Below are 27165 nucleotides of genomic sequence, written 5' to 3' on the forward strand. Positions count from 1 at the left end.
TCTTACAAACATCTGAAGATCAGGAATTGCAGGATTGTTTCACCTGTCCACAGCTTACAGTATCCATACTGCATGGCAATGGAGTAAGTGCCTAGGTGCTGGCAGTGACACTGTAGGGACTTGTATGAGGAGCAGCCAGGGCTGCCCTGTGCTGGACACAGACAGCTCCATTCACTCCAGCTGACCCACTGCTGGGCACAGCTGAGCCCTGCAGACGGTGGAGGTGTCTCAGGGAAAACAGCTTTAATAAAAGGCAAAACAACTGGCCAAGAGAAGAGTGAGAGAAAAAAGTGTGACAAACACTTTACACTGAGGGTGGCAAGAGCACGGGAACAGGCTGCACAGGGAGACTGTGGAGCCTCCCTCTCTGGAGACATTCAAAATCCACCCAAATGTGCTCCTGTGTAACCTGCTCTAGATGAGCCTGCCTTGTCAGGGATGTTGGACTGGTTGATCACCCTTCCAATACTAACAGTTCTGGGATCATGTGAAACAGCTCTGCAGATACCAATGTGCAAGGAGATGGAGAGGAGAAGGTTCTTCATAATGGGGGAGTCTCTGGAGGAGACTGTCCTCATGGAACTACTATCTACAGCGAACCCACAATGGAGCAGGGAAACAGTGTGAGGAGAAAGAGCAGCAGAGAAGAACAATTATGGACTAACCACAGCCCCCAGTCCCCATCCCCCTGGGATGGGGGAGGGAGAAGAGCTGGGAATCAAGGAGTAGAGTCCTGGAAAAGGGGGTTGGGGATGGTGGTTCTCATCATCCTAACCTACTTTTAATTAGCAATAAATTACTTTTCCCCAGTGCTGAGTCCTATTTGCCTGTAAAGGCAATTGGTAAGTGATCTCCCTGCCTTTATCTTGACCCTTGAGCTCTTGCACCTTATCTTCCCCCCCTTCTGTGGAAGAGGAGAAGGAGGAGTGAGAGCAGCTGGGTGTGGACCTGGCAGATGGCCACCAGAGTTAGCTTTTCTGCCAAAAGGAAACAGGAAAGGAGAGGAGAACAGAAAGGCTGATGACCTGCCTTCCCTCTTATGCTGGTTGCTGCCCTCCAAAGGAGAAGAAAGCAAAACCTGGCAGGATAGGGGGAAGGAACCAAGAGATAGGCATAGAGAGGAAATATGGGGCACAACTGTGACTTGGGATAGTGCTGAGAGGAACTATGGCTTGTGCCATAGACAAACTTCAGAGGTGATGTGGAGAAAGAGAGGTTTCTCCTTACTCATGAAATACCACATAGGATTACTAAGTGCTGAGAGACACCAAAAGCAGCTGGAGAGATGTCTGACCCTGCAAGGGAGGCATAAGAAGGGGAAAGGAGGGCAGAGATTTCTGTAAAAATGTGTTTATCTGCTCTGGTGAAATAGGGGAATTAATGGTTATTTATGTAAAGAGCTAACTGTTGCAGTTTGTTAGGTTGTGCTCTCCTGCATTGCAGCATCAGAGACAGGACACTTTCTTCTGGGTCTTGCAATATGATTTTTGAGAAATTCCTAGTCAACTCTGGCTAACCACAGACCTGGACAATAGGTATCACAGGCTGCCTTTAGAGAGCATGAACAGTTCAGTGGACTCACAGCTAGGAAGCATGTCCAAAAGTCATAGTTAAATCTGCCATTATGCTATCTTTCTTATGTTGCAGTGTTAATGAACTCTACAAAAGGGACTTAGTTCCAATGAAAAAGGGGAGGGCTGCAGACACTTCAGGAGCTGTGCAGCTGTAACAGTAGGACTGATGAGTAGCTGGGCTCTTGAAAAGAAAGCACTCCACAAATGAGTGATGAATGCAGGGAGTTTGTCTTAAATTTTAATTTATGTCTTAGCTGCAAACCACTTGTAAGTAAAAGAATACTGATTATAAACTAACCTTCAGCTGTGGATTTTATGTTACAGAATTTCATAAGAAAAATACTGTTAAACACGTTCAGTAAGCTGATGGAACAACCCCTTCTGGAATGACAGTGGATTTACAGTTGCACAGTACTATTTCTATTACAGACACAGGTTAGGTGCCTCAGTAATGCTGGCAAGTTTGGACTGCTTATTATTTCTTCATGTATGGCGAACACCTTTTGCTTATCAAAGCAAAGGCTGTTGACAGTGAACCATGACCTACACGAGAAAAACACAACAACTTAAGAAATTGTTTGAAACATATTGTTTTAGGCAGAATGAGCACCATTCTAACTGTGCTGTTTAAAATCACAACTCGCACATGATGATATTCAGTGTGTAATCTTGACCCGAACATGAGGGATAATCTAGTATTTTATTTAAAAGCAACTGAACTAGAGTCAGATGATTTAGCCCCAGAAAACTATTTGGAAAGAAGCACTACTTCTGTCTTGCTCCTTAATGCTTCTTCTTAAAAGAATGAGGTTATTACTATGCATTTCATTAATTCTCCATTTTTTCCCACAGAATCATAGAGAGGCTTAGGTTTGTAGGGACTTTAAAGACGATTTAGTTCCAGGCCCCCTGCCATGGGGGGCTCACTTGTCCTCTACCTTTTTTAACTCATTTGCTAAACTATCTCTTGCCTGTATCTGTTCACTAGACCCAGTTGCTCCGAGCCCCACCCAACCTGACCTTGAACACTTCCAGGGATGGAGTATCCACAATTTATCTAGGCAACCTCTTCCAGTGCCTTACTACCCTCTAAGAAAAACCATTTTTCCCCCCTTAAAGTGAGTCTCATTACAAAAAGTTATGCTTGTATTTGCCCAATATTTAAATGTGCTACAGGTGATGCATTTGTGAAAGCCAGTTATTTACTCACAGAATTTAAAATTCTAACAAAAACCTATGCATGTTAACTGAGGTTTAATCTGATGTGCACTACAGCAGAGGTTTTAAGTAGCTAGCTCAGAAGCTAAAGCTAACTTGAAATGACGAAAGTTGTTACATAACTTAGTCTGTAATACAGCTCTTATACAGGAAAGCTGATCACTTGAGCGTGAATACACCTACATAAAAAGAGATGGTATGAACGTGTATGAACAATATTACATACTTTTGTTCTTTGTAAGACATGCTGTTTCATTTTTATTGCAGATTGCTGGCCCTTAAGATATTATTGAAACTCTGTGACATTTGGTATTGATTTTAGATTACGACAGGAATGTGCCAGGATGAAAGCTCTCAATTACCTTCTCGTTGTTTCTGCTCAGTAAGTCCTACTCTTCTAGAAGTACACTTCTAGCACAGACACAAAGCTCCTAACAGGGTTGTACTTTTTCACCCAGGGACAATTTACTGCACCCTCTGGGTACAGTTTGCCCCACAAGACGCCAATGTTTGAGCACATCATGAGGTGCTGCCACACATAAGTATAGAGAGGACAAAATGTGAGAAATGGAAATGTATCAGTGTGTAAATTCAAAGGCAGGTAGTTCAAGCACTGTTATGCATTTGCAGAAAACCTAACTAAAGATTGTAAGTAAATAAAACAACATTCTAGGGATTATTCCCTTACTTTTTAGGTCAGCCCACATATATATCCTTTTTTGTCTCTCTCCTCGTTTGTCACTTCCTTCCAGCTTGCAGACTTGGGTGGCCGAGGCACTTGGGAGCTGAGGTGACTGACCGGGAGGCTGAGCTTTGCTGCTGCCAGCTGGTGTGAACTGCCCTGTTTTCTCATCAGCATGGCTGCAGCTGCTAGGGGAAAACAGCCTTTAAAGCTACTCCCCACCCTGAAATGAGCCATGTGAATAACCAACTGGCTGAAAGCCTAACAGATATCTCCTCCTCACCACTCTCTGCAGTGTGCAAACTGCAGCACAGGACTGCTACACATTAAGAGTTCATGACTCCTACTTATGTCAACAGCTCTGACTTTCTCTTAGACATCTAAGAACAACTGTGGAACTCCTGGCACTAAGGTTTATAAATACCAGCCTCAGTTCATAAGCACTAAATTAAAAGTGATTGAAGAAGATGGCCTAATGAACATCAAATGGGAGAGGATGAAGAGATGCAGGCAAGAGACAGTTTAGCAAATGAGATAAAAAAGGGAGAGGACAAGTGAGTAGCAGAAAGCAACTGGCAAGCAAGGTAGAGGAAAGCCCATGAAACATGCCAGTGCATTTTACCCTCCTTTCATGCTGTACCTTGCTCCAACAACCAAACTCTTGCTTGAACTCAGGACCATGGGTCCAGAAGGGCCTTATCTGAGTCCCTGAATCGAGCCCTCCCAAACACAGGCAGACACAATCAATTAATACAGCTCAAGCCCTAAACCTTAACTGGTTTTCTGGCCTTTGCTACACCTCTTGAAAGGCAAGATTTGTCCAACAGAGCTATATGGTGGTTTTGTGAAAGTGTGAATGAGGTTAAGGCAAGGCAAGCAAAAAGAAACCAGTCAGAGACTGCTGCTTTCATGGGACAAAGGTGCCATTGAATGAGCGCACAGGAGCTAGAGAAGCAAGCTGTTAGCTCTCCATGCTGAATAGACTGGTGAGCCAGGGGAGCTAAGAATGTCTGCATGTGCTGAAGGCTGCAAGCAGCCACGTTGCCTCCCATCCTTGTTAGCCTCAAGAAACAATGATCCTTTTTTGCTACAGAAAGTAGAGAGAATTGTTCATGATGCACACAAATACATGTAATTACTTCTCAATGCCCTTTTGCCAAACTGTACCAAAAAACGAGTTTCCCCCTGGGCACTACAAGCAAATTCACTTCCTGCACTTGTTTTAAGGAAAGATGTGCAAATGGATCTCATGTAAGGCACATACCAGCCAGTAAATACTACACAACTTAAGTATATCATCATTAATATTGTATCTGCCAGCTGCCAGTAGGAAAAAGCCTGATCTGGATCAGATATAAGCTTGCTTCTATTTCTGTCAAACAGAACAGTTTGGGGCTCTAAAATTTATTCTGGGTGTGGGGTCAGACAATACCCGATCCTGCTTCTGAGGACAAAACTGCCTGTTCTACAATGCTGGAAGAGATTTAAACTTGCATAGGAGCTTTTTAATGAGCACTGCATGAATTTGTGCTTTCTGGCACACAGCTGCATTGGTTTTGACATGGTACAGGATTAGCCATGTCACTGAAGCACAATCTCTGGGAAGGATCCAGCTTGTCGGTTGCTAAGGGCAGATTGAACCCCTTGGAACAGAATCAAGCCTCCATCTCCGCAGGGGAATAACCTGAGGACAGTCACACCATCAGGGGACTTTTTTCCTTCTTCATTCTCTAAACTGGTGCTCCTGCCTACATTCTGGAAACTCTTGGGAAGGAAGGGATTGTGGACTTAAATTGCTCCAGGCTGACAAGAGCCCAGCACCCCTCCTCCCATTCTCACACATGTGCTGTTCATACTAGGATGCTAGATAATTTTTCTCCCCCGTCTGTCGTATTTGGGCTTCAACCAGGTATGTTCTAACATCTTTGCTTCTTTTCAGTGATTATCAGGCATACACACCTCAAGTGCTCTGATCTGGTCAGACAAAGCCAAGCATTGCCAAAAGCCCTGCATCTGGATGCCTGCAGGTGGCATGAAAAGGGCCACACCCCACAACATGCTATCACCACTGGCAGTTCACACTTACTGCAATCTGATTTACTTTCCCTAGGCAAATTTCATCCCTTTCACTCACAGGAAAACTCATCCCATCATTAGGCTTGCGAACACCCACTAGAAATAATTTTATGTCTACATCCTATCTTTGATTTAAAGGCAAATATGAGCCCCTTGGGCTACACATGAATGAAATATTTAAGAGCAGGAGAAAACAAGGTAACCATTAGGAGTTTTGCCTCAATTTATAGCTAGGCCACACAATAATTAATGGATGTTGAAATGTCTCTTTGTGAGTCATGATGCTTTGCTAGTATGAAAGAAGAGAGAAAATTTCAGCATTCTGAAATACCCGTGTCTCACTTCAGCTTAAAAAAATCAGTTTTGTGCATTTACTTGTTAGCTAACAACTTTGTAAACTTACCCACACGTAGGTCTGCTAACAGACCACACCACAGTAAGAACTAAATTACCATTATTTTCTTAAAAGAATTAAAAATATATTCCTGATCTTTGAAAGGAGTTCCAAATATTCAGAGTTCGCTTGCTTTTGTTTCACATTTTAAACTCCCCACCCTGCTTTCTCTGAAGGATGCCTTACCAACCTCCTAATCAAAATGGTTGTTTCATGACGGGGTTTCCAACCGGTCCTGCCCTTCACTCACTAGGACTTGCCTGTCAGGATCAGGGTTACACAGCTCTGCACTGAGCAGACACCAAGACCTACTCTAGCTGAGACATCAGGCTTGATGGTGGGGAAGCCCCTCCAGCCTTGCCAGTTCTGATCTATGCCCGAGTGATGGGTTTGGTCTCAGAAACACAGTCACAGATTTTTATTGTGATGGAAGTTTAAATGATGTAGAAACATGAGGTGCCTCAGATAAGCCAGAAAGGGTCACCATTGATGTTTCCACCAAACTCCTCTCCAGCTGATTTCAGTCCATGTTGGCATACAACAGGTGAAATACTGTCTCCAGCTGCAAGCAATGCTGCTTTGTACTTACTCCCATTAGGAATGGAAAACCAAATATTATTTTGCACACGTCAAAATTAACATTTACAAGAATCTCATTAGTACTGCTGTTACAAGTGTGTCCCTGTGTCTGCAGAGCATGAAGGACTGAAGTAACAGACAGTTGCTGCCAAACTCCTAGAAGGATGGAAATGGAAAATATAGCTAAGAAAACTGTATGGCACTCACATTTTAGCATAATGCACAATTAATCTGCCAGCATCAGGAACACTGCAGTTATGAATACTGCAGTATCTACATCATAACTCTGGGCTCTTAATTTTGGCATGCAGTATAGTTCAGTTTCTGAAATATTGCAAGAAAGCTGCTGGCCAAGAGCAAGTCCTCTGCTCTTTCTTAAACTGAAACTGTCTCAAATGTATCTGATAATAAATGCATCTGGGCAGATCAAATCCCCAAGCAAAGGGAAAAACGAATCTCCATCCTTCTTGGTTACTCTTGGAAAATAGGTTCTACAACTGTGGAAGTGCAGCCTCACACCACAGTCTGATGTCTGAAACAAATGAGCATCCTCCTTCCTGGAATTTCTTTTAGAGAACAGGACACCAGCATGGACTTGCTCATCAGGAGAGCATTAAAAAAACTGCAACAGACATCACTATGCATTTTTAATGGTGGAAACAACACTTCCAGATGCAGATGTACAGGAGCTACCTAAAATTATGACCTCAGAGACTGTGTTGTACTCAGGTTTATTTAATGCATTCTAGGAAACAAAATTGTGTCTTTACAGACCTAGCATGTGAATGATGATATTCACTATTTCCTCCTCCTAAGCCAGTTCATACTATATAAAGCACATATATGGCCTTTTTCTTCCTATTTAAAGTTCATTATAAATGCTTTATGCATCAGAAAAATGCTCTGAGTGCTCCTATCAGATTTTTGATCAAAACAGCTTGGTGCCCGATACGGGCAGCAGAATTGGTCAATTTATTACATAAAACTTTATGTACAAAGCAGCAGTATCCATGAATGTAATGGTCAGAATATAGAGTCTACAGGGGTAATTTTTATTACAATTTATAGCAAGATTGCCCATACTCCACAGTTTTCAGATTTTATTAAGATTTTATGGGACTATATGGCTTGAGCAGTTAACTGCACCTAGCATGGTTATGGTTCACAGAGAATGGGAACTGGCACTGAATGCACAGTGCAACTAATCTAGCAGAAAATATTAATTGCTATGATCCAATCAAAGGATCATATTTGAAATAATTTCAACAGTCAAATAATTTCCCATAAACCTGTAAAAGAATAGCTAAATGGAGAAATACAGAGGTAAGAGGAATTGCACGGATGTAATATATGCACATACTTAAGCATCTCCATCACTGGGTTGTATACATAAACATACAGACCCATTTTTTAAACAAGGGATTTTTCTCTTTCTAAGCTATTTCAATGCCAGGAGACCTCATCTACACAAAAAAAAGAAACTACTAAGACTACTGAGATTTATAACTTGCTGAACATCCAGTATACAAATACTCTATCATCAAAAGTAAACGAAGAAAATAATAAGGACGGAATATATTTAATATTAAATAAAATACTGCAAAACTACTACACAATGGTAGCAGACTGCAAGTTACACATTGCAACCAGCCAGAGATATTTTAGACATCAGGAAGCTTTCAGCAGGTTGGTCCAAGGCACAATAAAACCCAAGGCAGAGATGAGAAGTTTTAGGCATGTGTTTCTGCTGGATCCAAATTCATGGGATAAAAGCAAGCGGATCAAAGCTCAGCCCTGGTGAGAACACAGAACTGAAGGGCCAGAGGCATTCTTGGTGTGGAAGACAAGGAAATAACAGCTTCCAAAAGGTGCATGGACTTAGGCTATGTCAAAATAGATTTATTCACCCCACTCATGCTTGGCTTTGCAAATCAAGTTGGAATATGCCTCTACCTCATTACCTTCCTCAAATCCTTCCTAGTTGAAAACGAACAACGAACATGAACATGAACGAATCATAATGATGAATCTTAAAAGAGCTTTTTTTTTCTACAGTGAAAAAACCTAAGTATGTCTCTAGTAAATCACTAGAAGCACTACTTTTTGGGAAATTTAAGTAGACGACTGTTTAGGGAAGTCCCTACAGTTAACCTAATCCATTTTGTCTTAAATCAACCTCCTTGGCTTCAAATACCGCAGGCTAACTTATAGCCTGTGTTTTAACTCTCCATTATGGCAAAAACTACTGTTTACTCAAGCTCTTAAATAATGGGCACTATCTTCAAGAGCACAGGTCCCACCCTGAACACAAGCTTCTCCTCTGCCTGCTTCTCCTCCTGGCCAGCCACGGCCAACCTGTTCCTGCTTTCCCAGAACCACTAGTGTTTATTCCAGCTGAACCAAGCAAAGAAGGGGAGAGATATTCAACATTCTGGGGGGCAGCAGGGGGGAGGTGGACAGGCTGGAATATGTACAGCCACAAAAGATTTTTGTGCATAATAATAGAATAATAGTGGCTAAAGTAGAAACTCTCAGCCTCAACACAAATCCAAAATAACAGTCTACTAAAACGCAGAAAGGATAATCATTCCACATGAAACAAAAAAGGCAACGCTACTGCTTTTAATTAAAAGTCTCTTCCATAGCATAATTTATATAAACAGACTGCATAATCTGACCTTAGAATATATGTAGCAGTTCTCCTAATTTCTATCTTTGTACTACAAATTGCATTTTCTTTCGCGGAATAAACTTTACAGTAGGCAGAAATAACAGGCTCTGCTTTAAAAAAACAACAAGAGCAGTGGATAATGCAATCTAATGGTACTACCTATTTTAAGTCACAAAAAATCTGCAGCAAAAGATACTGTATTTACTACTTATTAATACATCCATCATGAGGAATATAGCATGTGCAAACTGTGGAAAGGCAAAACCTGTATATTCCTGCCAGGTCTTTATACAGATATAACATAAATATAGTCCATTAGTCCACATCATTTTAGCTGTTATGTACAGGGAAGTAGATGAAGTTCAGCTGACAAATTTAAATTTATAATGTTCTGACTGCTGAATTTTGCAACTGATTGTGTCTTCTGAAAACATAAAAACCTGTAAGAATGAGAATCCATAAATTTGATTCCAAAACCCCAGAAATATCAAAGCTGCACCAGTCCTTCATTCACCATTATCAATCAGGAAAGAGCTTCTAAAAGGCTCTTCAATGAATGCAGTAACTCCTCTGAACTACAGTAAACAATTTTTAAGGATATTGTATTTGGCAAAACCTGCTGCTAGAGGGACATGATTTGCCAGTAGTATCCATGGATATAAACCAAGCATGACATTCATGTCATAAAACACTGGGATTCTACAGTTTTTCACAAGAAAAAAAGCAAGCAGGCTGAAATAAATTTTCCAATGTAGAAAAATTTTCTGCATTTTTTTTCTACCCTTAGTCGCAGGAAGAGTGGAATAGGTTTTTTTCTTATGTTTCCTCTTAAGGGAAGGAAAGTTTCCTCTTAAGGGAAGGAAAAAAAGAGAAAGAAACCAAACAGCTTGAGGCACTATCAAAAGCACTATCAAAAATGTTAGTCTAAATTGTTAACATACAGACAGACTTGGGGCAACTGCAGATAGGGGTTGGGGCTTAAGGCAAACCATCAGGCAGTGTTATCCGTAGGTGTTGCTTCCTGGGCACCTGGGCCTATAATTAAACGTTTACCAATGCTCACTATTGCTAAACAGGGAGGGAAAAAAGCAAGGAAAGAGTTTTTCATGGGACTATAATGCTGTTTCATTGAATATCTCAATGTACAATAACATCTAGTCACCTAATTCTCACAGGAGAAAACCTCCAAAAGCACTTTTTAAGGCTGTGACAAGAGCAGTGAACATTGAAGGAAGCAAACTTTGACTCTGCCAGGTTGTAGGGGTGGCAAAGGGCACAACCTGGCCCTGTGGTGTCCATGAGGACTTGTGCCTGGCTCCCTTCCCCTCTGTGCCTGACAGCCCTAATGCATTACTCTGCTTTGTGTGTATGAAATAAGATGAGAGGGTTGTAGGGGACAACTTGCAGAGCCAGGCTGGTGCTGCAGGGGCTGCACAGAGACCCCACTGCTCTGGGAATCTCCTTTGAGTATGTCCTCCCCAACGGGCAGATCAGGGGAGCAAGGTGCATGGTCCCAGGGGAGTCTGCACATAACTATGTGTGTGTTCACAGCTGAGTGTTGTGGTGTCAGCAACTTGTAGGAATTTACCAAGATTTGTAAATGATAAGTGTTGTATTACTGACACCAAAAATAGCATTCACTAATTACCTTCTAATTAAGCATCGTTAGTAACTTCCTAAAAATGCACCAGTGCTGGTTTTGACTTAGACTAGGTTTTTATCCTGCCAAAGCACATCACTCTGACATCAGGGTGCTTTTGCAGCATGACAGCCCCGTCTCCTGCTGCCCGCCTTGGGGTGTAGCATGTGGCACAGGACCTGATGGGATGCTGCTGGCACCTTGTATATACAAGGGCTATGTGTCTTCAAAACAATAAGAAACCTTGCAAGCAAAAAAAAAAAAAGAGGAGGAGGCAGGATAGACAGCAGAAATAGACAGCAAACTGGGAGGCTGAAAAGGAGATCTGAGACTCTTCTGAAGGATGGTGAGACAAAGAATGCCACGACAAATGACACCATGGAGAAGGAGGCACAGAAGTGGAGAAGATGACAGTATAGCTTAGAAATATAAAGAGAAAAGGAGGGGAAGACGAAGCAGAGCTGCTGAAAGTGGCACTCAAAGAGCAGTCAGCAAGATGGGAAAGACTAGAAAAAAAATAGAAAAATAGAAAAAGAAGGGGAAGCAGAAGACAAGGTAGCCATTTCTTGCGCCAGAGGGAAGAGAGAACTCAAACAGAACATGAAGAAAGAACTATTTGCTTGAACTGCCTAAAAAAGCAGGCACCAGGAAAGTTTTGTCTGAGAGAGCAAGAGAAAGGAAGACTGGAGAGCATCAGGGGAAGCAGAAAGCCACCTGAGCAAACACCTGGAGACAGTATTTAGAGGGATGGTGACAGCTTGAGAAGGTTTTGCAAAAAACCTAAAAATTAAATGGTTTTAGTCAAACCTGGAAGGAAGAGGAAAATTCAGCATGAGAAAAACAAAATGGAAAAAACAAAGAAAAAGTTTTTCTCAATGCCCTGTTTCTTGTATTTGTTCCCCTCATCACCATAAACCTAGAAAAACAGGAAAGGTCTGAACTCAGGTCTGATGTAATTTTCATTAATTTTTACTTAAAAATATCTCTTTTCAGGAAAGTGCTTTAGTCTCAACTGTGTGAAAAGGGCTTAGATAAAGGTTAATATAAAATATAATTTTAAGTGCTTCTCAACTGGCACTCCTGGATCATCCACGCAGTCTCTGAATTAGCACCAGTGCAGGAATAACACAGGGATTATGCTGCTAATGCTTTCTGTTGATCAAGTGTTTCAGTGTGCAAATTTTTCTGTTTCTGAAAACTATCAGCATTCATGTAGAAGCTGAAAGCTGTGAGTCTAGATGACTCCAAACCTGCATTTGTCCATCAGCTGGTAGAGGATTAGAAACTAATTAAATTTGACAACAATGTCCTGTTAGGATTTGTGTACATTTATTTTTTGTTATCAGCACAAGAGATGATCATTGAAGGGAATTTAGTCTGCACACATATGAAAATCATTTAATTGGTTAATTTGCGCAATATCACGGCATTTAATTATTTATATTGTTTTGTATTAAAGAATGAAAAACACTCCAGCAAATGCTGATAAAAGATTACTACCTAGAGTGGATTTCTGCCCAATTTACTTCTATTGTATTTATTTAAATTAACCTGAACATTTTAATCAAAATAATTAAGAACAACAAAATGAGTACAACGTATATGAGGAAAAAACTCAGAAACTGAAGAACTGTTAATCCCTTATTTTTAACTGTGTATTAATACATGATGCAGGGGCTAATGACCTCTGCCAATTAGAGCACAAAGGCCATATTGTCAGGGCAGGTCAGAAGGCATGGAGTTCATGGGCCAAAATCCCTACAGCACATTTAATTCTGGAATTTTGTTGATGAAACTGGGGTAGGAAAGTTCCAGTTTTACAAGATCAGGAGGTGCTTCCTATAGAGGAGACTTCTACCACAACCAACTAGCACCTTTGCAAAGAAAACGAACAGGAAAATTTCTTGATGAGCTCAGTTATGCACACCTTGAAGCTCCAAAATCAAAATACAGACTAAAACTTTCCTTTTTCTGTTTGTTTGGGCTTTTTTTCGTAGACTACATGGTACAAAGTTCTGGTTTCACTCACAATTTCTTGATCTAAAGGCACAAAGGGGTAAAATTACATAACTGTATGAAATTAATAAAACCTAAACCATCATTTTGAGGCTTAAAACTAGACTAAGATAATTTAAAACTAGACTCAGAACATTTCCTATGTCCAAGCCTATTAAGAGGGCACAGTCCTCACTTGGGTAGTGAGGGAATAGTAGGAGAAACACAGACTAATAGACAATAGGATGCTCCTGAACATCTGAATTACCCACCACCGTAGTCCTGAACAATAACACAGAGTTGCCAGTTTATCAAAAACTGAGGTTTTATCAAGACTTGAGAGGTGAGAAACAAGTTGTTGAGACCTGTTCACTATGCAATTAGGAACACAGGAGATGTCATAAGACTAAATGTCCTGCAGTCTCATAAGTCCCAAAGTAAGGTTATCTGTCAATACCCTCCCTTTCTGCCTCAAGCAATACCTCATTTCAGGGGAAAATTACCGTATTTTATCCACTCACGTGCAATGAGCCTTGAAATGAGTATCCCATTCCTTTCCTCATATTCCCATATCTGTCACTAATGCCCCCTTTATAAAGCTGTGCTTTACAAGTTTCTGGGCACATCTGTTTTTTCTTTCCTTCCTCCAGCCATCATCTCACTATCTAACAAGTTTTTGCTCCCTCAGTAACTGTTAGGTTCTCTCACTCTTTCTTGCTTTCCAGCTCCCCTTTCTGTGTTCTTTGGACACCTCAAGAGTGTATCCATCCTTCTGACATGTGCCTCTTCCTTCCTTCACACTTCTATGTGCCTCTCAGGTCCTGTGTCTGCAAAACTCATTCCCAACATAAACACTCTGGGTGGCTTCCTTCCCTTCTGCTGTTTAATCTGGAAGAAGAAACCTAATTCGAAGTACTGCACTGACACTCCTTAAGCTTAATAAAACTTACTTCTCTGCATCTGCTAATGCTCTTTGGTCCCCAAGTCTTTTCTCCCCACATTCCTAGAACCCAATGATTGCCTTCTCCTTGCTGGGGAACAATCCCTCTGACATTCCTCCTCTTGCTAAATCTGAAACACCTGGTGAGTTTTCCATGTTCATCTATGATGTTTTATATATTGTCATTAATATCATATACTGACATTTTTTCCATTCTCCTACTTCTTCAGCTTCTGGGGAGGATTTATTTCTCTCAGGACAAAACCTGCCACAAGTTGTCCAAGCATCCAACGCCACTGCTGAACTCAGTCTTCATTTAAAAACTTATTTACTTTAAAGATCATCTGGGATAAGACTTTTAAAGTCTTTTAAAGACTTTTTACACGATTTACCCAATCATGTAAATTGTATGTCTTTTCACCAACAACACAGTATGTATGGAAACCTAACTTTATAATCATTATCATGCTTTTCTCATACAAGACCAGTTTCAGAGATGCCACAGATGTACAAAAGTGGCTCCACCTTACCTTTGACATGGCTTCTCCCATCCTCCAACAGTGGTACTACTATAGTGTTGTTCATATTCCCAGGTGATCTCACAGCTGTATAGACAACAGGTACCGACTGTACCACCACGGGGATACGGTGCACATGACTCATTTTGTTGGACTGCAAGTTCATGGGACTTGAAGGTGGTACTGGATGGATAATGTGCAAAAACTGCTGGCCTCCAACACCAGATGCAGAGGCCACAAGAGGACCTGGAGTTAATACTGACGGTACAGATGCTGCTGAGGAGACTGATGTTATTACTGTGGGGGATGAAGCTGGCCGACTAGAAGAAGAAGAAGAAGAAGTAGAAGTAGAGGAAGGGGAGGAGGCTGATGCTGTCATGGAAACCGGTGAAGATGAGGCTGCTGTAGGGGACGACCTGGCTTTGTTTATTGACAAGTCCACTGGTTCAGTCTGTGTTTGGAAATGGTCTGTAGACAATGAATCCTCCGTGGGGTCGGCCTTCATGTTGTTTAGTAACAAGGGTACAGCATCCATATCTGGGTAGTTGTGGACGTTTGGAGACTGTTGAGGAAGAATAAAGGGACATAGTTACATGGATGGCTAAAGATGACTTGCACATCCAATTGCTAATGCACACCACACAACTTGATTGTGAAAGCCAAAGGACTTGTTTCCTTTTCTTGGGTCAGCTCATAATTTTAAAGTGTAAACTATGTTAAAAAATACAGACATTCCGTTTGAACAGAATATTAAAAAGAAAAAATCTATTCTCATTTCTTAGAAAGTGACAGGATGAACAGTACAAAATCATCCTGGTTTTTCACACTATGCAAAGTCACCGATGACAAAATCTTTAGGATCTTCAGCAGTAACAACTATTTATATTGACAGAACATTTTTTTCTAACATCTAATTTTAAACCGCAGCATTACTCTCTTGTGTCATCATCACTCAGACAAGAAGAAAAAATGGTTACCACCGTTCCTCAAACAACTTTCTGCATGCTCAAAGACTGTAATTTCCCCCCACACATTTGCCTTCTTCTAGACTAGGCAGACTTGGCTATTTCTTTCTGTCACATGTCTGCTTTAAAAGTACAAGCCTTAGTACCTGTTTGCTCTTTACAGTGGTCTTTCAAGTTTTGTCCACAACACTTTTCCGAAGGTGCTGCCCTATGCTACCCTCAATCCTTCAGTTCTGTGTTTGACTTCTGCACTCTGAATGGTCATTGATAATGAACTCACATGTCAGTACAAGGCCACTCATTTATATGACTGCCCTGTCAGAGCAAGCAATGGTTACAGCAACTCATTATTCTGAACTAGCCCATTAAATAGGCTTCCACATTATTATTATTTTCATACTAATTGAGAACAATTTTCCTGACTTCATGAAGTAATTTTATGCTTTAGATTCATTCTTTCAAAGCTGGTTGGACTAAATTTATTCTAGAGTTGGTGCTATCTGCTATTTTTATAGTTTTCCTTGATTTCTGTCATCAAAGAGGTTAATAGAATTTTTGAATAATGTTAGACCAAAGACAGATCCCTAGAGAAGTTTATTTGATATATCTTTTCATTTTGACAGTACATCATTAATAACCACTCTTTAACAATGTTTTTCCAAGTAATTTTCACCAGGCAGAGCAAAGATGGAAATGTCCATAGATAATGTCATAAGACAAAGCACAGCTTTCAGCTCCTTAGCTAAGGAACTCCATGGCACTGCACTGCAGCAGAGCTTCTCTACAGACAGGCATTCACACAGTCTAGTACCAAACCCTAACCTCAACATAAAACATTGCTCCTTCAAACCTCACTTGACCCAAGACAATTACTCCCTATACAGACCTAAGCAGCTCTAAATGCATTAACTTGATCTCTAGATTATAGTATTTACTAAGTATCTAAAAATATTAAGTCAGAAATATTTAAGCTAGAAATATTTTAATGCATCTACTGTCAATAAACTAACAATCATTCAAGCTACAAATTCCCTTTGGGGTTTTTATAATCAACTACATTAAATATTCCCAAGGAAAGCCCTCCTTGTTTTGAGTCAGAGACAAGCTTCAACACAGAATGAAATTCTACTGAAAAAGAAAAATACAAACACTTATATTGAAATATTGAAAACTGCAGTAATAAGGGCCTAACTGGATATTATTCCTGGCATGTTGAAAGATGAGATGTTCTAGTAGATCTCATCTACTGACCTGATTTAGATTGGTTCTTGAATCTGACATTTTCCCCCATTTGAAAGCAAGAACATCTCTGGAATGTTCTCTTCCTCTAATCATACACAAATCAATTTAAAATAAAGAGACCATCATCTAAGTAATCAATTCACCTGGACCTTGAATCCTGCTAATCTGTTCTAATACAGGTAACACAAGCAAAATATCCCTTTTTATAAAGACAATGGGAACTTCTGCTAAAAAGAGCATGAAGTGAAGAACAGGTTACTTTTCAGAGCACATAACCAGCCATGAGTGACAAGGCTATGTAAAGCTTTTCCTTAAGAAAGCAAACCTGCCCATAATTACCAGGTGATGATGCCTGGTAACCTCCTCTGAAACACCTTATCCTGGCTATTGTCCATAGTGAGATTCCCCCACTACGCCATCATAAAGACAAAACATATGTGGCACAAGAAGTTAATTTGTCAAATCCTGACAAGTCTCATCTATGTGTACTTGGGCAGACAGACTGGTTCTGCTGAACTGAACAGACAGGTACCAGAGCAAAGGCAAAGTGGAGAGGGACATCCTGCACAGGCTACACCTGAACCCTCATAAGGCCAAAGGCAGCATCTCCTATCTTAAATATTTGAGAGAATAGGGATAAATGGCATTAGCTTGTGCAAGAGAGATGAGGGATCCCCTCATGCATACAGCCACACAAGTGTCATCTAGAAGCAGCACGAACGGCCAGCTCTCTATCCGCAGCATAGATAAATCCACCACGCAAGAAATCCTATGTTGCCTTACTTCCAGGTTTTCCCTGGGTGCCAGAGGCAGATACCAGGTTGATCCACTGCCACAAGGGACTGGACACAAGGGATCCACACAGACCTCAAAAGCAGTCTATTGCCAAACTGAGTGCATCTGCCTCGAATCCCACCTGCCTTTTCAGCAAGCAGCACTAGGTCCCTCACAAGATGAGTAAAGAACCCCAAACTCTCCTGTACCTGTACCATACAAAGTATTTGTTCCATGGACAGAGTAAATGGTCTTTGAGACAAAGCACAGGTCATGACTTACAGATTTTTCTAGCATGTGCTACGAACGGGCCTTTGTTTCACTACAGTAATTACACCTACTCCTTTGGGAATTCAGAAAAAAAGTAACGTGTAACTTTAGACTCTCATACAAATCCCGGTCTCTTTAACAGCTCTTCTACATTTACTTTTGTTTGTACATTCCTCATATTCCATATAACCTTCCCTAGATACTCTTGTCCAGAACTGCTGGACAGGCCACACAGTCTCTGTGTACTATAACACAGTTGATATTATTATTTCAATCTTCAGTAGTGAAACTAGTTTCACTGAAGTGAAGTGAAACTTTACAATCCCTTAATGAATTTCTCCAAACAGGATAGGATGACAACTGGTATACCCATCCACAGCTGTCTTTCTCTGACGAAACTCTAAGAGTAAGGATGCCCTTTTTTTGGTAAATGCAGGATGTGACTAATGTCAGTGGACAAAGACAGCAGGATCCTTATCAAAACAGGTTTGTATGTCTCATATTTAAGATAAAAATTGCAAGCAAGTGCTATAATTTCTTCTGCTGGTGGTAAACAAAACACAAGCTCCCTTACAGTGAGCTACAAGTGGTATATAGATGTCCCTCTGTGACCTCAGATTTTATCTAACCTGCCAAAACTCTATTTGATCAGTATGTGAATCAAAACTTTGAAAATTAAATTTATCATTATTTTCTGAAAATGGATGGTATAAGTAAACTTTTCCCAATGATGACAGCTACTCCAGAATGAGAAACTAAGGGAAGAAGAGTAGCAAGGAAGCCAAAAGGAATGGCTGAATTCTCAGAACACTATTCCTTAGCATCTCCCATTAATGTTATTATCTGAGAAATAACTATCATTTCCCTAGACAATGAGTGTTGTTGTTAATTTTATTTAATGGAACTACATATTTCCTAACTGAGAAGATAAGAAAGCTATGGCTGTGATACTCAGTGTACCTTCAGGCATTTTGTCAGCTCAACTGGAAGAGAAACAAATAGTTCTGTGTTCATTTTTTCTGTCTCTCTAGTTCTGTCTTTTCATTCTCATCTACTGAACTGGGTTTCTTGTGGTAGTGTGGGCTCAGAGGATTGTTAGTTTGGGCATCTGAAGCAGGCTTTTTCTGTATGGCTCCCAAAAGAGTCTGTCTTGGTTTTGCAAACTTAATTTTGGTTTTAGGAGTCCAAACTCTGTTAAGACTTTGGCAGCCTTCAGAACACATGGTGGCTTAGAAAGGATTCATCCTAAGGTCCCTGTAATTCAGTGGGCTGCCCTGGATGCCAGCCCAGACCACAGAAATACAACATGAAGGGGCACATCTCCACGTGGCTTCCCTCATGTCACTGCCCAGCCCATTGCTTCAGTGGAAGGGACAGCTCCAGCCCTGCCACCAGCTGGGACTTGGAAACAAATCTCAGCAACGCATGTCTCTGCAACACTGCTATTGCATCCTTATGTTGTTCACCATCCACTCAAATCCAGGCTGAGCCAGAACTGGAAGGCAGGTAAGGATGGCCCCATGCTAGAAAAGGCTTTTTAATAAAGCTGCAGCTTCTATTAATCAATGCTCTTGGCTCATGCTTTCTGTGCCTGCCCTTTTAAAGCTGTACACTGGTATTCTCTGCAGTGCTCTGTTTCATTAGCTTGTCATTAATAAATACCGCCAGGAACGTAACATGTGATTTCCCTATTCACCAAGCCTTTTTTGGCTGAACAAAAAGGCATTTTGTAAGCACTCCTTATTCCTAGATCATTATGGAAAAACAACCTGTCTACCTTGCAACTACCCCCAATATCCAGAGCAAAACATGGTGACACTATGGCTGATAACATCCAATCTGCTGGGCAGCCATCCTCTCCTGCACAATTCTAAATCTTCTCTTCAGCCCCCTGAATTCCACCTCCTCCCAACTTACTTGTGAGGAAATTTTGCAACAGCCCCTTTTGACCCTACTCTTACTCTACTCATGGCAATTCCTCTGTATTTCAGCATTGTCTCTCATCTTAAAGAAGCCACAAAGAGCTCAGTTTGCATATGGCTGAGGTTAAAACCAGAGAAAAAGCGAAGATCATTTTGTTGTCAGCAACTCATCCTGACACCTTGCAGTTCACCAGTTTCACAGGGTACCAAGCCACAGTGAGCCTTTGTGCCTTTGTGGACTTCTACTGAGACCACACAACAGAGTTTACGAACATCCAACAATCAGCTGTCAGCTTTTGAAGTGTCTTCCTTTCTGGCAGCAATCTCCCAAGGTCAAACATTTTGGAAGAAAGCATACCAAAAAAGCTGTCCTTGATGACGGAAACAGAACAGACTAAATTTAGCGTTTATAAAATAAGCTAGCTTTGAGGACAGGAAGTTAAAAAATAAATTGCTAAGCATTTAACTCTTCAGGCAAATCACACAAACCCCTTTCTTGGTTTTCATCATGCTGTCCCACCTCATTCTGCTCTGGAAGGAGCAATTTTAGACAAGATGATTTTGTTTTGTCAGTGTTAAAGAAGACTGAGATAAGAAAAAACATACCCTATCTGAAAAGCTACCTGCAATTTTAAGCACATCATTGCCCCTACCAAAGCACCAAGGCTCGGTAGTGCAGGCATGCAGCCTCTCCTGGGCAGGCAGTGCAGAACTTGTGCCTGGCTAGAGCAGCTTTCAGCTCTGGTCATCATGACCGCAGGGTGAAACCCTGATAACCAAAAATATTGCACAGGTCACAGATTTTTCTAACACTTCACAGTAAATGAAAACCAGCACATTTTAAATGACAAAACCCTCTTGCTCTAGAAATAATTTTGATTTTGCATAGCACACAGATGTGCCTACAACTCTAATACCACGAGATGAGCAGGTGGATTGGGTTTTGAACATGACGTGCTCATTGTTTGCACACAGTTTGCTTTTAAAATTAAGATGGAATATTGTCCTTATCCTTCTAGTGACAGGGCAGAAAGTTCATGCCCCTGAAACTGCAGTTTTGTAGGCACTGGCCATGAAACATATCTGCCTATGTCAGGTTTTGTCCTGCCCCACCCCAAGTGGGCACTTGCCGAGCCCAAAAGGCTACAGCTAGCTTGGGTAAGTAGCAGCTTGGGCACCTCAAAAAGCCCGTAGGTTATGGCTGAAGTGTCCAGCGCATTACTAATTGTCTTTTTGGGGCTTATTTTGCTAATCTCGGAGTGAATGCTTTTTACAGTTACAGGAAGAGATGTTTTTCAAAGCCCCTTCTCAGCATGAGAAATTACCTTCACATATTCGCTTCTGCCTGAAATCCCCACTTTAACCAAAACAACCAAGTACTCTCAGAAAAAGAAGTAATACAACCTGCAAAAAAATGAACTAAACAACCTCTACTTTAATCACTCCGCTGTCCCTCTGAAAAGATGACACATCCGAGACTCAACTATGCTCAATCTGTGATTAGGCTATTATTATTAATCTGTACATGAAGGGTGCACCAGTACAGTGGTGACAGACAGCTGTATAAAAGCAGAAGGACAAACACATACACAGCTGAAAACTAAAACTGAGAAAAATACTTTAAATTTTGTTTCCATATGCTAAGCACCAAGGGAACAGGCATTTCTGCCTTTTTGCTCAAGGCTGCTGCTGTAGGCTGTCCCAGGCTCACAGAACTGCTCAGCCTGGACAAATTACAGAAACACAGGAGGTCACGCTGAAGAAGAGGGCAAAATGCAAGACAATTGGATCTTTCTGCTTCCTTTCTGAAGCACATATTAAAATGTGTCTTACTGTCAGTTTTCACCAAACAGTTGCTCAGGGTCAAGGTTACATTTGTTTTCCAGGGAAGAAGAGAGATCTCCAAGAGATGGCACTCCCAAGTAAGGCTGAGTCAGACTCTGTCACAACGACTCCCATTGAAGCTTTTATAAAAAGCAGCAACTTGTGCAGAGAAAGACAGAAGGCAGAGTCCAGAAATTATTAAAATTAAAAAAGGCTCAATGAAAATGCATTTAACCAAATTGGAATCGATTCAACAGGAGAGACTGAGAGATAACCACTTTAAAATACTCATGATTCACTTAATGTATCATTATCTCTGCATAACACTTGGAAGTTTGATTTTAAAGTGGATGTTTCCAAGCCTCAAGGCCTAAAAATAGGATTTCTATTCTCTCTGTGAGCCTGAAGAGGCAAAAGAAACTCTCCCTAGCATATCCTATGAGGCACAGGTGACCTTGTTAGTGGTGTTGCTAAATGTGTAAAATCTACAGAAGATGCCCCAAAATAAAAAGAGAACTAACTAAGAAATGGGGAGACCAAATGTAAATCAACCATTCATAAATACACAAGCAGAATTCAAGCTCCAGGGCTGTCAACACTACCTTCTAACTTTTTCTCATCAGTCACACTGATATTACTCTACAACTACTTCAACATTAAAAAAGTACCATGTGCTACAACCTTTAGTAACAGTTCAAATTAGGACTGTGGAAACATGCTTCAAAATGAAAGGAGATCCCTCTGCAAACAGAATTAATTTTTAAACATGTTTAACAATAAGCACAAATATATCTAATACAAATTGACTTATTTTTAAATAAAACATTTGTAAAACACAGTAAGCGTTAACATTACTTGGCATCCAACTCTCCTGTCCCAAAACTGACAGGTTACATATTTCTGTAACAGCGCAGAAGGAAAAACCAGCGATTACAGATTTCCACACCAGACAAACTAATCAGCCCCTGTACCATCTAGTACGTTAAATGTAAAAAAGGTACCTATCTTGAAAATGAGGACAAATTCTCAGTACTTCAAATTCTACATGGGCCTGCTGTGATATTTTTGATAAGCAACAAAGCCTACCCCCCTTGTTCCCTTAATCATCAACACATTCAGAACACTAGACATTCAGCTTAGATGTTTTATTTATATTTGAGCAGTGTTACTAGAATGCTCTGTCAAAGGAAGAACCAGTTGAAAGAAACAAATTTATGCTCATTGCTACAACACAACTCTTGAAGAGAAACCAGCCTAACAAAGGTGCAGTGCTTGGATTATTACTTGCTTAAGCATAAAAAGAATATTTTTAAGTTATTTCTATTCTTGTACTAATCCATTTTAGATGGGAAAGTAATTTCTGAATAAATGGCAGATCCATAAGTAATTGTTAAAGGGAAGATAAGATACTGGGAAAAAATACTGTATTACTCAAATTCAATTTTGGGGATTTTAAGAAAAGTTAGTTTATAAATTTGAGATAGCAAGAATACATAAAATCACCTAGCAGCTCCACTTCTAACCCTTCCCCACATGTTTTTGGGATTATTTTCTAATTTTGATTTAATTTTATCTTCTCTAGTCTGATTATAATCAGAATTTTACAATTCTGTTTATACAAAACCTTGAGTTAATAAACTTGAGTCCTTGAAGTTTACATCAAAAAATAATAAGAAAAACTCTACTAGACATACATTGGGATTTTAAAGTGGATTTTCTTTTGCTAGTCTAGACTAGTTACTTTTTCTGACATGGAACACATGTCAGGAACTTTCCACAGGTAACTACCAAGCAGGATTGCTGATAAAGAGGTCCATCAAATTATCAGGCTTAATGAAAATATTCTTTATAAAAAGTACTCAGCAGCATTTACATTTGTAGATGAAAATATTCAAATTATATTGTCTTTTTTTTATACTAACATAGAAGCATTCAATGTGTCCACATAATCCAACTTACACTAAAAAAAAATGAAAGCCTGAAGAAAAATTTGAAGCCAACAAATTTTTAAGTTAAAATTTTGATGTAAAGTTTTGATATATATTTTCTTTACCCTGCACATTTACTCTGAAATATTCATAAATATATTAGCAAAAAGGACTACAACAATGCATGAAACTATTATTTATACCCATTAACCACCTCCAAGCTGTCACCAAGTTCCAGGCAAAACTCAGCCATGACCAAACCAGCCTTTGAGCTCAGCACTCAAAAATTGGTCTTACACTTCCAAGTAATTCCTCCTTGGGCAAGCAATCCCTCCTTGGGCAAGCAATCCCAGATACTGCAAGAGGATCTGCGCACCTGGTAAACAGAACTGATGTGGAAAAGGCACAAATGACTGGGCAGTACTTCTTTTCAGTCATTCCTTATTCTTCAGTCTTGCTCTGAGGCATGAAGGTCTCCACTAACCTATACACCTACTGGACACATACGTGGTGGTGGTAGAGGTGCCATTTCTAAAACTCCTATCTAGTGTGTTATCCATACTCTGCAACTGAGCTTTTCCATGTCTTTCCTCGCTTGTCTTTGTTCATCTTATTTTTCCACCAGAAGAATTCGTTTTCCCGAATGATCCTCCTTCTGTTTACTATCCTTCAAGCTGAAGTTCAAATTAATCTTGTTCTTCTGACCTTCCAGCAGAGGCTGCACTCAATGTCGACAATTCTTCAGTAAAATAAATAGGCTTTTATTAATTTATAGGCACAGAGATAGGTACAGCTAGGTCTGACAGAAATTAACCCTTTCAGTGGTTTAAAAAAAAAAAAAAAAAAGTGTTCACTCTAGAGAGAAAACATTTAAATCAAGTCTTACTAAAACTAGCACTTCCTGTAGTCTGTTCCTCAAACTTACTGTTGGTCCTAGTAAAACAAACATGGTACTGTTCACTGGTACTGAGAGAGCATGGCCTGAGTTTGTATATCCAAAACCTCCCAACCTCCAAGCGTGGGTAGCTCTACTCCAAGCTCGTTAACCTGGGTGAAAGCAGTCTGTCTCACTAACCTCCTTGAAATCCTTACCTGATTCCCACTGCTGCCCTTCCTCTGGGAGCACTGAGGAAGACACGAGCTGACCTCAAGGAAGGAAGAAGACCAAAATTTATGAGAAGTATAACACTGGCTAGAAAAATAGGCTTACAGAGGCAGACAAAATGCAGAGATTGGGTCTGGCACTCTCTGAAAGTGATATAGTAAGTCTTGGCCAGGAAGACTGGGATACTATCAGGCTCCAAGGGATCATGGCAAGTTAGTCTGCAAATAAAAAGGAATCAGGCACTTTAAATCCTGAACAAAGCATTAAGTAACCTGATGTCATCTCAGATACAACACAGAGGCCTGTAAGACGAAGATGAGTGTGGGAAGAAGATGGTGCTCACCCCTCTGGGTGTGGGGTTGGCTGGAAAGGCTGCATGGGTTGGCGAGATGTCAGGGAGTGTCCCAGCCTGGAGAAGAGGAGGCTGGTCAAGCTTGGAGTGACCACACAAAAGGACTTGTGCCCAGTAAAGCAAAATGCCCCACCAGTGCCTGGGACATGAAACTGCTGAGGTTCACCACTGCTCTGCTGTCAGCAGACATCCCAGAACCTCTGGTGAAACATCCTGTCCCTCCTGTGTGATACTCGCCCACAAAAAATGAAGAAAAGAAACACATATTGCAGTGATGGCCCACTAAGGGTCTGAGCAAAATTAGCACAGACAGCCCTCCTCCCAGTGCTGTCCAAAGGTAAACTGCTTCATTGCTTAGGCTCACCAATGTTCCTTTAGCATGGCTTCTGGGAAGGCAGAATTGGGATGGCTATTTCTGACTTTTCACCCTTAAAGCCAACAGTAATGTAAACTATGAACACATCTATTTGGAAAATTAATTCCTAATGCCTCTGAAATGGATTTTGACTCAATTCACTCTCCTGGTACATCATAACACATACTGTTACAGAAGAAAAGACCAAGAATAAAACCCAAGCCCTCTCTGTGCACCTACTTTGAGTCTTTACCTAAAGTTTACAGTTGAAGACTAAACAGAACAGCATATGGATTATGAGATGGACAACCCACTGACACCACACACAGACCAGCAGACCCATACTCCAGTACAGACCATTTAATGCAATACTCTGGAGCTGACCATGACAACTTCTCTGTTTCAGTTCTTATCCTATAACAGTAATAATCACTTACTGATTACTGGAAAATTATTAGTCTTCAGAAATCTCGTTTAGATGTGGATAACATAGACTACACTTCCACTTTACAGAAGGGGAAACGTATGGAAGAATCTCAAGAGTTTTTCCCACACTACAATATCAAATTTAGAGTTGTAACAGTAGAGCAAAACCATTGTAATACTTAATATAAAAAATACATGCATTCTAACTATGAAACCCTCTTTATATTATTTTATTTTCTGAGTTTTAAGGGCTGAATAAAAAAGCATTAAAAAGTATCATTATTCTCTTGCTCTAAATTAAAGCTAGCAATGTGTATCTGTAACAACTTCCACTATTTGAAAGGCTCACATCTGAAATCTGAGACAACTGAGACAATCTGAGACACTCAATATATTATTATACTTTTAATCTTAAAACCATCAACATCTTTGCAATTGAACTAAAATGAATTTAAACTGATTCTATTTAATAGTAAACATTACAGTGATATTATTACACATCAGAAGAAATTGGGTACTTACTTTTTTTTCTCAGAACAGAGTTAATACAAAACTATGACCACCATGTCATTAGTTATGAATGACATTACTCCAAGTTTGTTCTGAAGAACTAACTGCTTTTAAAGAGAAAAAACATCAACTTTCAAAGAAAGTGTTTGCAAAAGCTGCTTAATAACTTTTCATCTCCTAAGCTTAGATCAACTTCAGAATAGATGACTATACCTAAAATTAAATTTTGTTAGAGACAAAACTGTTGGGTTTTGACAACAAGTAATACATATAAAATGCCATATTAAACACCTAAAACTAAACTGTAGGCAAAACAATGCCCTTTAAGCCCCCCTCAGAGATACACATTTCAACTTAAAGAAAACTCCTTATATGCTACCCATAGTGACAGGGGCAACCAGACAAAAGCAATTTCTCTTGCTTGTGAAAAGAAAACATGGAAGAAGTGTAGAAAGAAAAAAAGGAACCTTTTATTTGGTGCACAGATTATTTTTCAACAGAAATAGTAGTATTAGCTCCAAGTAGAAGTTTCTATTTAAAAAAAAAAGGAAGAGAGGGAGAAGTAAATATTAGAATGAACTATTGTTAATGATACACATTGACCCATTTAAACTTTGTGCAAAGAACACATGAGGTGTCTTCTGATCTTTTTGTTATTTCTTTACTGATTATAACAAGCTAGTGCATTTGAAATCAATTCCCAATAGTTTTTGGTTGACCTAAATCCTCTTTCCTTGTCTCTTCCTCACGCTTTTGTTAACAAAACAACATCCTCTACAAAGTTTACTCTTGGTTCTTTCACTAAGCAAAGAGATTTGTGCTGAACTCAGATGTCCAGGCACAGGCACATGGTGCCACCTGAGACTTCCTGGTGTGTGGAGGATGGCACTGAACTCAGGGACATGCCACCCTCATGGGGAGGAACTGGCAATGGCTGAGGTAGACCAGAGTACCCCTGAGAGCACAAGCTGACAATGCTGGCAAGTCGCACAATTACCTACCTATGCAAACCCAGCAAAAGATGCACACAAGCACATCTTGCAAGCACACAGAGGGACAGAAGAAAAAAAAAATCATATTTTGATTTGTGCTGGTAAAGAAAACTATTCTCAATTTCATTTTAAATACAGACATAAATGGACTGCCTGCAAGGTGATGATGTGTAACCTCACAACAGTGACATCAGGGTAGGCACTGTCACACTTC

General features: G+C 40.2%; 1 protein-coding gene across 4 annotated transcripts in view; it reads right to left on the reverse strand.

The window, feature by feature from the left end:
* The window catches only part of KLF12 (KLF transcription factor 12), a 232740-nt gene that overhangs the window by 75459 nt on the left and 130116 nt on the right, over nt 1-27165 (reverse strand). For all 4 annotated transcript variants that reach the window (XM_066313389.1, XM_066313390.1, XM_066313391.1 and 1 more), the window contains one exon: nt 14299-14848. In XM_066313389.1, coding sequence (XP_066169486.1) covers nt 14299-14848 — 550 coding nt within the window. The remainder of the gene's footprint in view (nt 1-14298; nt 14849-27165) is intronic.

This window comes from Sylvia atricapilla, chromosome 2 (assembly GCF_009819655.1).
Source record: "Sylvia atricapilla isolate bSylAtr1 chromosome 2, bSylAtr1.pri, whole genome shotgun sequence".
Lineage (NCBI taxonomy): Eukaryota > Metazoa > Chordata > Aves > Passeriformes > Sylviidae > Sylvia > Sylvia atricapilla.